Source organism: Amaranthus tricolor, chromosome 5, assembly GCF_026212465.1.
Source record: "Amaranthus tricolor cultivar Red isolate AtriRed21 chromosome 5, ASM2621246v1, whole genome shotgun sequence".
NCBI lineage: Eukaryota > Viridiplantae > Streptophyta > Magnoliopsida > Caryophyllales > Amaranthaceae > Amaranthus > Amaranthus tricolor.
In genome coordinates this window covers 26,373,615-26,388,468 of record NC_080051.1, presented here as the reverse complement: position 1 = coordinate 26,388,468, position 14,854 = coordinate 26,373,615, and the positions used below count along the sequence as shown (strand labels likewise).

At 30.1% G+C, this 14,854-nt stretch overlaps 1 protein-coding gene across 3 annotated transcripts; it reads right to left on the bottom strand.

Moving 5' to 3' along the window:
- Positions 1 to 3,491: 3,491 nt before the first annotated feature.
- Positions 3,492 to 14,349, bottom strand: LOC130813930 (phenylacetaldehyde synthase). Of its 3 annotated transcripts, XM_057679856.1 has the most exons (14): positions 14,254 to 14,349; positions 14,009 to 14,132; positions 11,271 to 11,343; positions 10,890 to 11,120; positions 8,993 to 9,156; positions 8,168 to 8,308; positions 7,037 to 7,096; positions 6,680 to 6,844; positions 5,981 to 6,037; positions 5,831 to 5,895; positions 5,445 to 5,568; positions 4,740 to 4,877; positions 4,500 to 4,647; positions 3,492 to 4,362 (listed from the first exon to the last, which is right to left on the bottom strand). In XM_057679856.1, coding segments are annotated over exons 1-14 (1,503 nt in total). In that variant the 5' UTR covers positions 14,256 to 14,349; the 3' UTR covers positions 3,492 to 4,351. The 3 variants fall into 3 exon arrangements, with proteins under 3 accessions (XP_057535839.1, XP_057535837.1, XP_057535838.1); XM_057679854.1 differs by lacking the exon at positions 14,254 to 14,349 and having other exon boundaries at positions 14,009 to 14,140; XM_057679855.1 differs by lacking the exon at positions 11,271 to 11,343 and having other exon boundaries at positions 3,493 to 4,362; positions 14,254 to 14,265.
- Positions 14,350 to 14,854: the final 505 nt, after the last annotated feature.

Below are 14,854 nucleotides of genomic sequence, written 5' to 3'. Positions count from 1 at the left end.
TGTAGGTCAGAAATATTTGCATAAACACATGTGTTAATTTGATAAAAATAAAAAAAAGTAGACTAGACCAGACCAAACCGTTTTATAACGGTTTGGTCCAGTCCGATGATCTAAACGGTCCGGTCTAGTCTGAAAATTTTCTAGACCGGAATTTATAGTTTGATCTGATTTTAGTGTTAGACCAGATCAAACCGAACCGTGTTCCCCCTAATACATCAATAAAGTGATTATTACTCACTAGTTTCAATCATTCATTATTATTTTTTATTTTGGTTTCTCCTACTTATTTTACATCATTTTTAATCTTAAATAATAGTATATTATTTTTTTATCTCATTAATACATTTTAACTTTTTTTAATTTAAATTACTTATTTTTTCTTTATTTATTACATAATATAACTTTTTTTAAAAAACACTCATTTGTCTTTGCAACCCTTCAAGGGGTTTTAGAACTAGGTCTAGATGCTTGATCAGTGTGAACACATTAAAGTGCACTGTTAATAGTCATGTAAGTCGTTCAATGTGAATTCTTTTAATAAGCAAAAATGATTATTTTTAGACCAGGATGTTGACTATAATGACTGAAATGCTTACGTGAAAGACCGTCTTTTAATCAGATGGTAAATTATAATATTTAAGAAAATTTTAAATTATGCACAAGATATTTTTAAAATCAGAGAATAATTAAAGTTGAAAAATCTTATTATTAAAATGTAATCAAATTTTTAAATAATAAAATGAGACGTTTATAATGAAATGACTATTAAAAAATTATAAAACTTTATATAAATTGGGGTGAATAATTAATTATACTCTTTCATGTGAAACGTAAATATCGCTTACTATATACTATATGGGACAAAGGGAATTGAACTTTGAGGAAGGAAGTTTTTTATTGATGACGTAATATGTTGCATCAACTTTTGACGATTCTTCTATGTTTTGAAATTTGTGTCACTAATTCCTATCGTCCAGACGTCCACCCATAAAATTGAATTGAATTAGGATTCTCACAATTACATAAACTATCCGTTTAGTTAGTGGTATTAAGTAATGAAAATGATTTGTAGTGTAAAATTTCATCAAAAGTTTTATATTATTCCCATGATAGTAAAATTTTAATCACCAAAAATTTTTTTATTTATAAATTTCCATTCCCAATAATAATGCATTGGAATGAATTTTATGAAGAAAATGAGATGATTGGAATTGGACAAACATAGTTATCAAGGTAGCCAAGAGATTTTTCAACAAAAATTACACTAGTTTTTCATTCTCATCACCATCGTTTATTACTACCCACCAAACAGGCCGAAATGTAATAAAGAGTCTATTACTTAATCTAATGGCTATAATTGCTAGATGGAGAAAAATAGAAGAATTTTTAAAATTTTATTTTTTATTTTAAAATAGATGTTAAAATCTTAGCATAATTAATAAAAAAGTAATAGAGAATCATAGTACCATAAAATTTGTGTTTTCTTTACTTTTATAGTTTTATTTTTTGATTTTTTATTTTGGGTTCTATTTTTTGAATTTTGACTACTTGAAAGTAGAAACGTAGGACATTTTTCGTCCTTCAAGTCAACAAACCAACATGAAGTATTTAATACTTCCTTTATCTAATTATGATACGGCCAATCTGCTAAGAGCGAAACGGGAATTGATTTTAATTTTGGTAAAGTTAAATTCTTATTTAAAAGAAAAATTTAAACTAAAAAAGTAAAATTATACTTTTTTCAAAAAAGCACGTAGTTTTTTTAAGTTGTGGTTTGATTTTGTTCATTGTTAATAACAATAAATAATCTTTTTACTTAGGTTTGGAGATTTACATGCTTATTTTGAAAATTAAGTTTTCCCATACCTATTTTGGAAATTTTTTATTCAATTTTGCTTATTTTAGTCAAATTTTCTATAACAAAGTGTAAGAAAAATCTTCAATCATTGATTAATCTATGACTTCTATTCATGCCAATGAAATTATTACTATGTTTTTAGTAATAATTACACTCACTTATTAATCTTTATGAATATATTTGACTCTTTTTTAATGATATTTATATATTTTTACAGTTATTTTTGTATAGACTATATCTCAATAAGACGATTACAAATCAAAGAGTTTATATTAAGATTTTTTCATAATTTAAATTGATTGAATTATTTAATATATATATATATATATATATATATATATATATATATATATATATATATATATATATATATATATATATATAAAAGATGTGCCTTAAGTAAAATCGTCTATATAATAATTTGTGAGGAAAGTATATAATAGTGACGTACTATATAAGGTCATTTTTTATAAGTTCTAGGATATAAAAATGCGTTTTGACTTTTTCTTATCTCATGCACCCCTTTGTAAGGTACTGAGGTTAATGAAATTGAATTTTAAACAGCTGCGACAAGTTTATTTGTTTGATGCTATATTCCTTTATTCCTTGTTACTAATAGTCAATATGTCTTGATTTTTAATTCAAACAATGAAATATTTATTGGAAAATTATTTTCCATGAAAGCTTTTCATAATTTTTAATTATAAAAAACTTTGAATTTTCTAAAGTTCACTACAACATAATTTACTTTCAGTGGGATATATTTAGCGACATATATATTAAATGTCGTTACTTTAAATTTGTAATTGTATACATAGAGAATTTACTGACATTTATTAGACCCTTTAACAGCATAACACAAAATTTCACTAAAGCTTTTTGCGACATACAATTTAGTGACATTTCAAAGAAATGTCACTAAAGACTATAGTAACAATTATATATGCCACTAAAGACCAAATAAAATGTCGTTAAATCACTTATAGTGGAACTTAAAATAAAAATCAATAATTATTTCTATTATACTAAAAATATAAATCAATGACATTTTTTTTAAGCAGCTAATTCAATGCCACGAAAATTTAAATTTGTTATAATGGTTGCATAAATTCTTGCCTATAGTCCGTGTGGCTTCAAGATATATTTTTTTTAAAGTCTTTCCTGTTTTTATTTGTCACTTGACTTGACTGCTAGAAATGAAATCTACTCTTTTCAAACTTTAATTTTAATCCAATTGATTGTAATCCAACTAAAATTTATTCCATTATACTTTGAAAATTGTAATCCAATTAAAATTTATTCCGTAATAATTTGAAAAAATTAACTTCAAAAATTATTTGAGTTAAAAAAATAATTCAAACCTGACAATAAAGCAAATTTGACCTTTTGATCGATTTTTTTAAAAAATCGATAAATATGTTTTTAGTTCCATGTTATATTGTTTGTTCAATACTCACTATCTTATCGATTGTTTTTTCTTTTTTTTGATTTTGAATTGTAGTTACATCGTTAAAACATGTATAATTATATAAGAAAATTATTATAATTTATTATATGTTCTTCAAATATTTTGTCTTTTAAAAACTAATTGACTAAATGCATTCAAATTGAAAACGACACAACCTGAAACTTCTACTTAGAGTATAAGCAAATTATACTCCAAGAGGGAGGGGTATTTGATTTTTTGTTAAGCAAATTAAACAAATGTAAGTGACTCTCAGCTAGTACTCTGATTGGATTGTACATTGAAGCTTTGAAAAGTCGATGAAAGATCTATTTTGGGCGCCTTCACCATTGCTTCAATTTTTATTCACATCTCATTTTAGTTTTTCTACTTTTCAATTATATCCACGCAATTTAATTATCTCACTGTATTTTCTTAATTCTCGTGCAATTATAAATTTTTGCATTATCAGGAAGACAAAAGGAGTAGATAATGCGTATAGCTTCGATGTTGTTCATCAGTCTAAAATGTGGACTCATTCAGAATTATGTAATAAAGACATAATAGCGTAAATTGTGGATTCATTCTGGATTATGATAACAATTATACCACAAGTTATAGTATGAGTCTAAAATACGCCTTTAAGGTGAGGTAGTATAAGTTTCATCTATTTAAGAATATTTACGAGTCAATTGATAAAATACAACGACCTAAATTTTGCACGTCAAGTTTGTATTTTGTACGATTTCCAATGATCTAAGCTAAGCCAAATAAGTGAATAACGATAAATAAGAGTTCTTAGGAAGTTTTGCATTTTTGCAGTCTATAAAGTACATTCAAAGTATAAAAGTTCTTCATAAAGTGGACATCTATAAATATGAATCATCATTATTATACCCAATGTATCCTGCTTATAAAAACTACGGTCAAGGTTTGAAGAGGAATGAAAGACGGCAAAACATACCTATAAAATTAATATTTTGTATATTTTGAAGATTTGAATGGGATTGCAGTTAGCAACACCAGATTGTAAGTTTTGTCTCTTCATCCTAGTTAGAACCTGTAAATCAGAACATTCATAGATTAAAAAAAAAAGCGATCGTTATATACATACTTAGGAAGTATAAGAGCATGAAACATATGGAAGTATTTGAACATTAATCAGATGTTGCCAGCAATAATGAGTAATGACAATACCATTTGAACAAATATGGGTGCCATTTTGAAATGGCTTCAATAAAATGGTGGCCTTTTCTTGAAATATCTCCCATGATGCATCTATGTGCTTCTTCTCGGTTAGTGGTGCTCCAACAGCCAGGCGTAACATATATTTGCCAGACAAAACCTATAGACATGAATAAGAGTAGAAATTATGATTAACATAGGTCATATGTTATCAGTGGTTTATTCGAAAATTTTAGAATTAGTATGGCATACCGAGTGAGAAATGAAAATCTTTCCGGTAGAATTTACAGCTTCTAAGAGCTCACGGTTGAGCTTATCACACTGGCTTTCATCATCATCAGGAGGCAACAGCCGGAAACATACTAATGCAAATGTCCTAGGTGTAACCACCTGTTCATAGATAATATAATCATCCCAGAAAATACATGAGATACAATAAATTGATAAGATTTAAAACTGAATCTTGATAAAACAGAAGACTTTGAGGCATAATTAAGTCTAGTGGTTGTTGTTTGAAAGGTGATGAATTGAATAAAAAACTTAGTGAAGAGAAGTAAAAAAACAAAAGATAGAGGGTGTTGTTTGTAGAAAAAGGGGGTGTGTACTAGGTCATTTGTTTTCATTTCCAGGTCATTCTCGAGTTGAGGGTCTCGATGGCCACAATCCTTATCTCTTTTGGTAAGGGTATGGTCCGTCATCATCCAACCCTCACCATACCCCGATCATAACTTCTATGAGCATGATATACGAAATATGATGATAATGATGTTCGGAAAAAGGGGATTTATAACTTTTAAGTTCTAACAACATGGTCAGAATATGAAACTATAATCTTGCATGCGGAGCATTGTCTCAGTGAAACCTCATATCACTGCTGAATTTAGGCGTGGCTAGTTACCATGTGGCAGCTAACCTTGCCAAAGAACCGAAACTTATGAGTTTGGTAAAGAGAATTACCTCAAATCTTGAATCCTGACGAACAAGGTCTTCAAATCGTTTTGCCAAAGATATATGATTTCTAATGTATGCTTGTAAGCCTTCCTGGCCGTATAACCTCAAAACCATCCACAGTTTCAGAGATCTGCAATATATTAATGCATACTTTTAATTGAGCAACAATTGGTGAAGTCGATGCAGTATTTACGCAAGCCGTGATGAGAGCTTCTAATAGTATGTCACCGTGAAGATTAGAGCTTCTAATCAATTCAATCAATCAGTATGACATAATGTTCACCAATCTAACCACTTAAATATATTTAGTTAGTCTAATGTACAACTTTCATATACATGATGTCAAGATTATATTTGCATCTACAGCCTTAATGTTAATGTTTGAGACTAGCCTGAATCGACGACCGAGTGGAATTTGCCAATCTTTATAATCCACAACTGTATTTGTTTCTGAAGCCTGGTGAGAGAAGCAAGTCATATGTTCCCGAAATCTATGAACCAGATACTAAAATAATCAAACAAAAGAGAATACAATAGCTTACTTTGTTTCTCAAATACTCTGGATAAGTGGACAATGATTCGATAAGAGCAGCTCTGTCCTGAAACAGAAAATAAAGTGAGACCCCAATGTATGGAAAGAGGACTTGTAGAATCAACTATCACATAATCAATTATTAGATGATTAATTCTATAAAACTCAAAATTACGTTGCCTATTCAGCTTGCACCATAGGTCTGGAAAATATTTCAACAACTTAGCTTGTATATTAAGCAGAAAGCCAGAAATAGATGAATGGAAACACAATACTTGAGTAGGATATGACTAGGAAGATTTGCAATTCAGATTTTTTTTTAAAATGTAATTCAGAATACTGTCACAACGTGTTTTCGAGGGGACAAAGATAAACAAAGTACAAAATGAATCAAGAATGGTGACGGAATGGTGAGTGCTGTGCGTCAAGGCCTTATGAAAAGCCATTTTTTTATGCAGCTTTGAACTATTTTAGTATCAATCAATGAAAAGAGTGATACGTGAACATGCCAGGTCTATTAGCACTGCTAGAAAAACTGCAAGACAATTGGCTGTCAAAGAATTCCCATTACCAATGTAGAGGCAATTAGGCAAATTCTTAGCAACCATCAACATCAAACATCATATGTGCAGCAAGATTTCATTGTGACAAAAATTCAGGTACTTTAGACTGTTTAACAGATAAATGCAGAAAATATCAGGTAGCATACCGTAACCCAGAGCGCTGAGCAATCGAAATTGGTAAGGAACCATTTATGTGCATTCATACAAAATGAGTCCGCTTCTTCAATACCATCGAGATAGTGGCGGTATTCAGGACAGATACAAGCACTTCCAGCGTAGGCAGCATCAACGTGAAACCAAATTCCATTACTCTTTCAACATTCCAAACAAGATGTTAAGGTTTCAAATATTTTATTGATATTGAAACTAGATGTTACATGACTGATACACACCGGCAACTTTCAAGTATTGCACAGTTGAATTAGCTACTTTAAAAGGCTGAAACGATTAGAAGTTTTCCAAGTAAGAAGATTGATGAAACTCTTGGAACAATTGACTGATACCTTAGCGATCTTTCCAAGAGCAGGCAACGGGTCAACTGCTGTTGATGAGGTTGTACCAATCTGCAAGCAATTTGAAACACATCTTACACTAAATATTATAGAGAAACTTTTATTATTCACTCAGACTATTACAAAATCATCACAACACATGAAAGCATACTTGCCAAAGGGAAACAGTTTGTCCCTTTAATCAACAAAGGAATACCTTACATCATTTCAGTGTTTTTTAGTCATTGCAGTGAATTTTCGAGTACTACATCCAATTCTTTTTATTCTTTACACTTCCACCAAATAACGACTGTTATTTTCTCTAGTTGTATAGTACTATAAATTTCAATAGGTTACTTTTATGAAAAAATAAATTTTATAAAATTAAATTTTGAGACAAATTGTTGAGAAATAATTTAATTTATAACAATAATTATTATACATCTTATTAAGGTATTAATGGTTAGATCTTGAAAAGTTTGACCGTAAAAGTCAAAGTGCAAAGAATAAAAATGAAAGTGACCGAGTACTTAGTAACTAGTATCCCCTCTATCCCCATTAATTTGCACATCTTTCTATTTAAATTTGTCCACTTTTATTGCACCATTTCCATGGTCCTACTTTTTTCTTAATTTCATCCATAAACTTATTCTCTTATTTCGTCTGCTCTACTCATTTCTATCACCTACTTGTTATATTTACTCTTTACTTGCAAATCAATATTATAGAAGTACCTAATAAAAAAAGGTGTATTTCGTGGGGACAGAGGGAGTAACTCACATTGTTTTTGAAGTAGGTTTTATCCAACCATAAGTCCATAATTTTGACAATGAGCAGCCTATGTTAGTACTTTCTAGACATTAAGAAACAGAATGGCTATAACACAATTATAAAAGCACTCCCACTGTACCACACATAAATCTAATAGTTTAATTAAAACAATATTAGAGTAAGCCACCAATGATTATGATTTAAGATCAATCTTGGCCTCTATTCTGAGTAGCTGCAAATGTTAAAATCTCATGATTTAACTGGAAGTCTGGAACAGATTTGACATTTATATTCATGTAAGTATAGTAGAAATTACAGGACCAACATGAATGTCAATCGAGATATGGAAGTAGTAGTGATTATCATCCTTACAGTTGCACATAATAGAAGAGGTATTAAACCAGAAGCAACATCCTGCGATACAGCTTCAGAAACTACTTCAGGAGAAAGAGCATATGAACTCAATGGATTGGTCTTCAAGATCCTGAAGTTTTCAGGGTGGACTCCTGCAATCTATTATCAGGCAGCAAAAACAAAATATAAAATTTCAGAATTTTATGAGTAACATAATTCCTTTTAGTTTTTATCCATATAACGATGTGCCTACGTTACTTGAACTCGAACCTCGTGATGTATTTGTCTAAATTCATCCTCGAACATCTATGATATATTTCCACAATTTGGTTCAATATGTATTGTCCAGTTTCCATACCTATGCTGCATTGTAAAGGATTCGACGTGTCCAAACCTCACACACCAATGAGCTTATGTGTTACTCCAGTTTTTCTTATTTTAATATTTGGATAGTTGATCAAAATTAGAAGATTATTATGCACCTTATCAATTACGCACTAAAATTTTAACGTTGCATGAGTGCACTAACCAATAAGTACACATCAAGGACATGTATTTAACTTCATTCTTTGCATTATCTTGTCTTTGGCAATATATCCTTCAATGTACTCATTATCTTGTATAGTAAAACATCTTTAAATTAGTGAAGGTATAATAGGCCCTATCTTTCGGTTTAGTTAGTGAATTCATACACCAAATGCCATCAGTGAGCACTAAATTTATTTCATCAAAATTATTACCATTTCCACTAATTGGTAGAAGCTATTTATAACTCCATAAACCACAATGACATTCAATACAACGAATATGACCCAACTGAAAGAATCAGGAAAGCAAATAAACCTGACAAGCTTTTTTGACGGAAGCATGAGTTTGATCAGCTGAATAGACAACCAGTTTCCCAAGAGAATCTTTACCAACTAATTTCAACATTTTATCACGCGCAGCTAATAATGCAACTAGAACTGCTTCACTAGCAGTTCCCTGTATTACGCCTCCTCCTTTTCCTGCAAAAACACTAGTTCAGCTATGATTACAACGTATTCTTTTCCCCTACTTTGCATTCAATGTAAGTTCTATACCGAACAAAACTTACTTTAAAAATATACCAAAGTCTGACTTTTAATTGGTTATCTTTTAAAGGATTGACTTTTATTTATCCTATACATGTCTATCTTCATATCCTTCCTCTGTTCTAATTTACTCGCAATATGAGAAATACTTACACTATTTACTTATCTCCCTTAATTTGTAATTAATTTTTAATTTATAAATTAAAACATAGTTAAATGAGATCTTGTTTAATTCGTCTCAATGTAAAGATTATTAATATTAAATTTTTTATAATTTTTATTATACATAATTATAGATATTAAGAATTAAATTAGTGCATTGGATCGCGTGAAAAAACAAATGTTACACGTATTTTGAAACGGAAAAAGTATTATTTTATTCTAAAGGATCCACCAATTTTGTTCACATAGTATAAAATAAAAGGTTATTTAAATTTAAAAAAATATAAAAATCGTTATAGGCCAAATTATAATTAATTAATTTATTAGAGTTAAAAAAAAAATAAAATATAAAACAAAAAGATGATTAAAAACAGGAAAACAAAAAATTTTAAAATACAGAAAAAAAAGAAAAAAAAATCAAATTGGGGAAAATTGTCAACAACCCCTTCACTGTACACCACCCATGCTCCCCAATCCTGCGTCACCCCTTCCCCTCTTCTTCCCCTGCGAGATCGAGTTAGGATCTCTCCATTACTTAAAATGTAATGGAGGGTCCATTACTCAATTTAATGATTATTCTTAATTTTAACATTTTATTTTTATTTTAAAATAAATGTCAAAATACAAGAATGGGTAATAAAGATAAATAATGGAGGATTCTAATGGTGCAAGATCAATTGAACAAACTCTAACCCCAGTTCACATAATGCCATGCAACTTGTTTTTTAGGGCATCAAGCAACTTGTTTAATAAGTCAGGTTATTTAAATTTTTAGGAGAAAATAATGTGTAAAAGTGAAATTTTGTAAGATAAACGAAAGGGAAGATTTTTACAAGCTATTCACCTAAAGATCAAATACTTAAAAGTTAAAATTTCCTACTTTAAATAATGCAAATAAACAATCGTTTATTAAGTGAAAGACCTACACAATTTTAAAATTTGTAAATAGTATTAAGATTTTGAAATTCTAATGTGTAAACCTATACAATATTAATAATAATTTATTAAGTAAAAATAGTACTTTCTATTTTTAAAATTAATATCACTTATCCACCTGAATCCAACCATCAGATTAAGCTTTTGCTTATGATGGTTACTCAACATAGTTTATGAGGAGAAATTAGAAGCCAACATAAGAAAAGATTGTAAGTTAGATCCTCATCCACACCTCATTTCAGATGGAATATTTAAACTTAGATACAAAATAGTACATAATACTATAACATTATGCAGCCTTAAACATCAGATTATTAATTGAATTAATTACTCAATGTTTTGGCATATGCTTTACCACAAGGCTCTAGAAATAAAACGATGAGGTAGGTGTAGGACGTGGCCCAAATAGTGGCACATTAATTGGGAGAAAAAGAGTAACCATTTGTGCTATAACTAAGAAGTCCCAACTTTTGTGACATAGAAATTTGATCGATGACATTATTGCTTGTGCTTCTAGGCTAAGATTCTGATGAATGTAACAACCAGTTCGACAAAAAAAGTACAATTACCGGTAGAAAGGAAGACATCAGGCAACTTGAGTAACTTAGCAAGCCAATCTAGAACAATTACTTCAAGTTCAGTTGCTGCAGGACAACTTATCCAACTAAACCCAACTATGTTCAAGCCAGAGCTCAACATTTCACCCAGGAATCCAGCAATACTACTATTAGAAGGGAAATATGCAAAATAGCCTGGACTTTGCCAATGTGTTACCCCTTGAAATATTTTTGATTTTACATCTGCAGAAATACCACATTTCATTTTATTTGTTCAATTATATTTTACAATGCAAAATATACATAATTATTCATAGAAAAACAAAGAAATATTATTTGGTTAATAACAACCTAATCTTTGATTAGACATAAAGTGCTCACTAATGAACTAACCATCTAAAACATCTTGTAAAGATTCTGGATGAATTGGAGGAGAGTCAGGTATAAGCTTACCAAGATACCCTGGCTGCATAGCACAGCAAATGCAAGATTAATGGTGATGACTTATGAGTATATAGATCTAAATACATACATTACAAATTCTGTTCACATTCTTCACATGATTTCTAATAAGATGAAGTTCACTAAATTTTAGTCGTCATATTGCTCCAATCCTCATAGCACAGTAATTTCATCTCAATTCCATATGTTAAATTTTGGTCTAAGACTAGTAAATTTACTTTTAACTCAATTAAAGTTCAATTGAAAAACACGTCAAGTACACAATTTGCCTCACAGTAGATTTTAATTATTTGGGAGGGGGGAAAGAACTTTGTTCTATCATCAATGGATTCTATTCATGTAGACTTTGTAAGATAATAACAAAATCACAATTAATCAATTGACGCTAGCCTGACAAGAGCATGTATACAAACTTGCATGTATATTCTGTAATAAGTGAACAAAACAGACATTCCTGTCAGAGTTGGCTATAAACTATTGCTTTATGTACTTGAGTTTCATCACAAGAGGTGTGTTTTTTTTTTTATATATATTTTGAGGTATCCCGAAGAACCCATTATGGTTTACTTTATGACAACTCTAATCTTCGCTCATAATCTCAACCATTTATGTCTGATGTCAATTCCCAATGAATAAAAGGCATATGTTGGGCATCGTTAGAGACTTAAGAGTATAGGGAACACAAAAGGTTCCTAAAACAGAAGGTAAGAACAATTGGGCGCACATTTTTAAACCTAAAAGACTTGCTTATTTTAAAGCTTGACTAGTTGCCTGCCAACTTCAGCTCAAAGTGGATAAAGTGATACGGAAAATTAGAAGAAATGTGTAAATTATACTGAAAAGACAACTTAAATGTGTGGATGAAAATACAAAAAATGTGGATCATTTCCAAAATATTAAAGAAGGCCAAATATGATGGGACTTTTAAAGGAAGTAGGGAAAATTTTATAGAACAAATGTAGCATAACCACAGGCTTGATAATTCTAATGAGATGTTGAAAAGAACAATTTGGTGCTGGTCCACGTATTAATAAAGATCATTTTGCACACATTATACAGAATAATAACACAGTGGAAGCAATTTCATCGATAGAAATCAATATATTTACACACCAAATTATTTCACACTTCCCATAAAAAAACATTCCCCTTTAACTTAGGCCAAAAAAGGAACAAGTTAAACAATCTTACAATGATATTTCTATCCCCATTTGAAATTACTCCTAAAAATAGCTTAAATGTCCAAAATAATGTCCAAAACATGTAAAATTATAACTACTCATTAAAATCTTACACTAAACACAACTTATAACTACCTATATCCCATTTAATTTGCACCTAATTATTTTATGTTGACTCACTTTGCAATTTTTAATGATTGTTTAGTCCGTGATAATTTATCACATAATCACACCGTGCCTCGTGAGTGTATCTCGTGTGGATACACTCACAGGGTACACATGATCTCGGCCATACAAGCCCATGGGTAACACTATTTTAATGATCTGCGATCATTCTCACATATTAAGTATTCCAACACTCCCCTCACATGTGAGCCACATCATATCATATCCATAGACTATCATTTGCTCTGATACTATGTGACAATTTTTCACAAAATCACCTTGTGAATCCACTGGTGTGGACACATCAACGGGGCACACATGCGCTCAGAATCATTAACTTATATACACACACTTGATGAGGTGCACTCTTTTTCAAACCCATATGGTAGTGGAAGATGACTCACCAAACCTTATATGCAATTTTATAACCCACATCAACGGGGCACACATGGGTTCAGAATCATTAACTTATATACACACTTGAGGAGGTTCACTTTTTTTCAAACCCATATGGTAGTGGAAGATGACCTCACCAAACATTATATGCACTTTTATAACCCACATCAACGGGGGTTCAGAATCATTAACTTATATACACACTTGATGAGGCTCAATCTTTTTCAAACCCATATGGTAGTGGAAGATGACCTCACCAAACATTATATGCAATTTTATAACCACTATTTTAATGACAGTGAAATCTCACTCACATGCAAACTATTACCAACACTTGCATAAAATCACAATCACTTTTATACGTAAAATGATTTAATTATTTAAGCACCACCGTACCATATCCTTGCTAATTATACCATATGATCATAACTTCTTAAAAAGTAGACATAAAAATAGAAGTACTGATAAATATAAATTTAAACAATAAACACTATATATAAGCATTTGTTGTATCAATTAAAATAATATTATCTTAAAAATTTTAAGATAAATACACGTTAATCGGTGCATTAATGTTTGATATTGCAAATATCAGTTTGGATCAGATCAAATTTGTGTGGTTTCAGACTCTATTAAGGTTCATTGGTATAGAACAGACTCGATCAGCAACTGTTACTGTCAAACAACTTATACAACTGTCACTTAAATTAGGAGCATTCAAACTCACAAAAACGCAACTGTCAAGCACAGCATCATCACAAAATACTAATTCATTTATTCATACGTGAATTTATAACGAATTATCATCGCTCAGTTTATTAATGCTTCCGTAAGTTTCTTATTTATATCGGACTTAATCATCAACATCAATTCGATTTTCGCATAATCAAATTAGGGTACGAAAGGGAAGAGATGAGATACAGATACCTGAACTTGGCTAAGAACAGGGAAATCCTCAATGGATTTATAGTAATCAGCAACAAAATCCACCATTTGATGACCATACTCTCTCAGTTGTTCTGCATCCATTGCCTTCAACTTTTCTTTTTCCCTATTCATCATCAAAATCATGCAAAATTCAGAATATGGAATTATAACGTATAATCAATCATAAATCGTAAATATGAATACATGCATGCAAAATATATGTAGAAGAAATCAATTTTTCTTACATTTCGGTGAAATTAGAACAGAGAGAGAGAGAGAGAGAGAGTTCGAATCGCAGAAAGGCGTTAAAGTAAATTTGTTTTAGGAAAAGAGAACGATTTTGATGGCGTTGGAAAACAGAGATGAACACACTTTATATAACAATTTGTTTGTTTTGGTGCTCAGTAATCACTCCTTACGTTTAATTGTGAGATCGCCACTCAATCCCGTTGCACTTATTTGTGAAATCATACTATTCCTCCGTTTTTTATATAAACAATTTTTTCTTTATTTAATTTGATTTACCAATTTTAATGTTAAATTTGATTATAATTTATTGATCTATATAAAAAAATATATTTATGTTTGATTATGATAGATTCGTCTTAATATATATTTTTAAATAATATTTTTTAAAAATTTCCAAAAACTCGTGATTAAAATTAATTAACTTTTAAGTTTGCATTGGAATCCGCGAAAAAAAAATATAAATGGGAAAAACAAATGAAAACAGATTAAGTAGTTCTTTCTTAGGTCTGTTTTACTTATTTTATTCAAGTTGAACTATGAGAATTTTAAAATCATGTAGACTGAAATGAATTTAAATCATAAAAAAATTATAGTATT

Bases quoted from the DNA above. Each gene is read 5' to 3' on its own strand.
- LOC130813930 (XM_057679854.1), bottom strand. From the start codon at position 14,140: ATGAATAGGGAAAAAGAAAAGTTGAAGGCAATGGATGCAGAACAACTG. The intron at 6,845-7,036 runs GTATCAGTCAAT...GAATGTTGAAAG, and splicing joins CTCTTGGAAAGATCGCTAAG to AGTAATGGAATTTGGTTTCA. The intron at 4,648-4,739 runs GTATGCCATACT...TCATGTCTATAG, and splicing joins AGATTTTCATTTCTCACTCG to GTTTTGTCTGGCAAATATAT.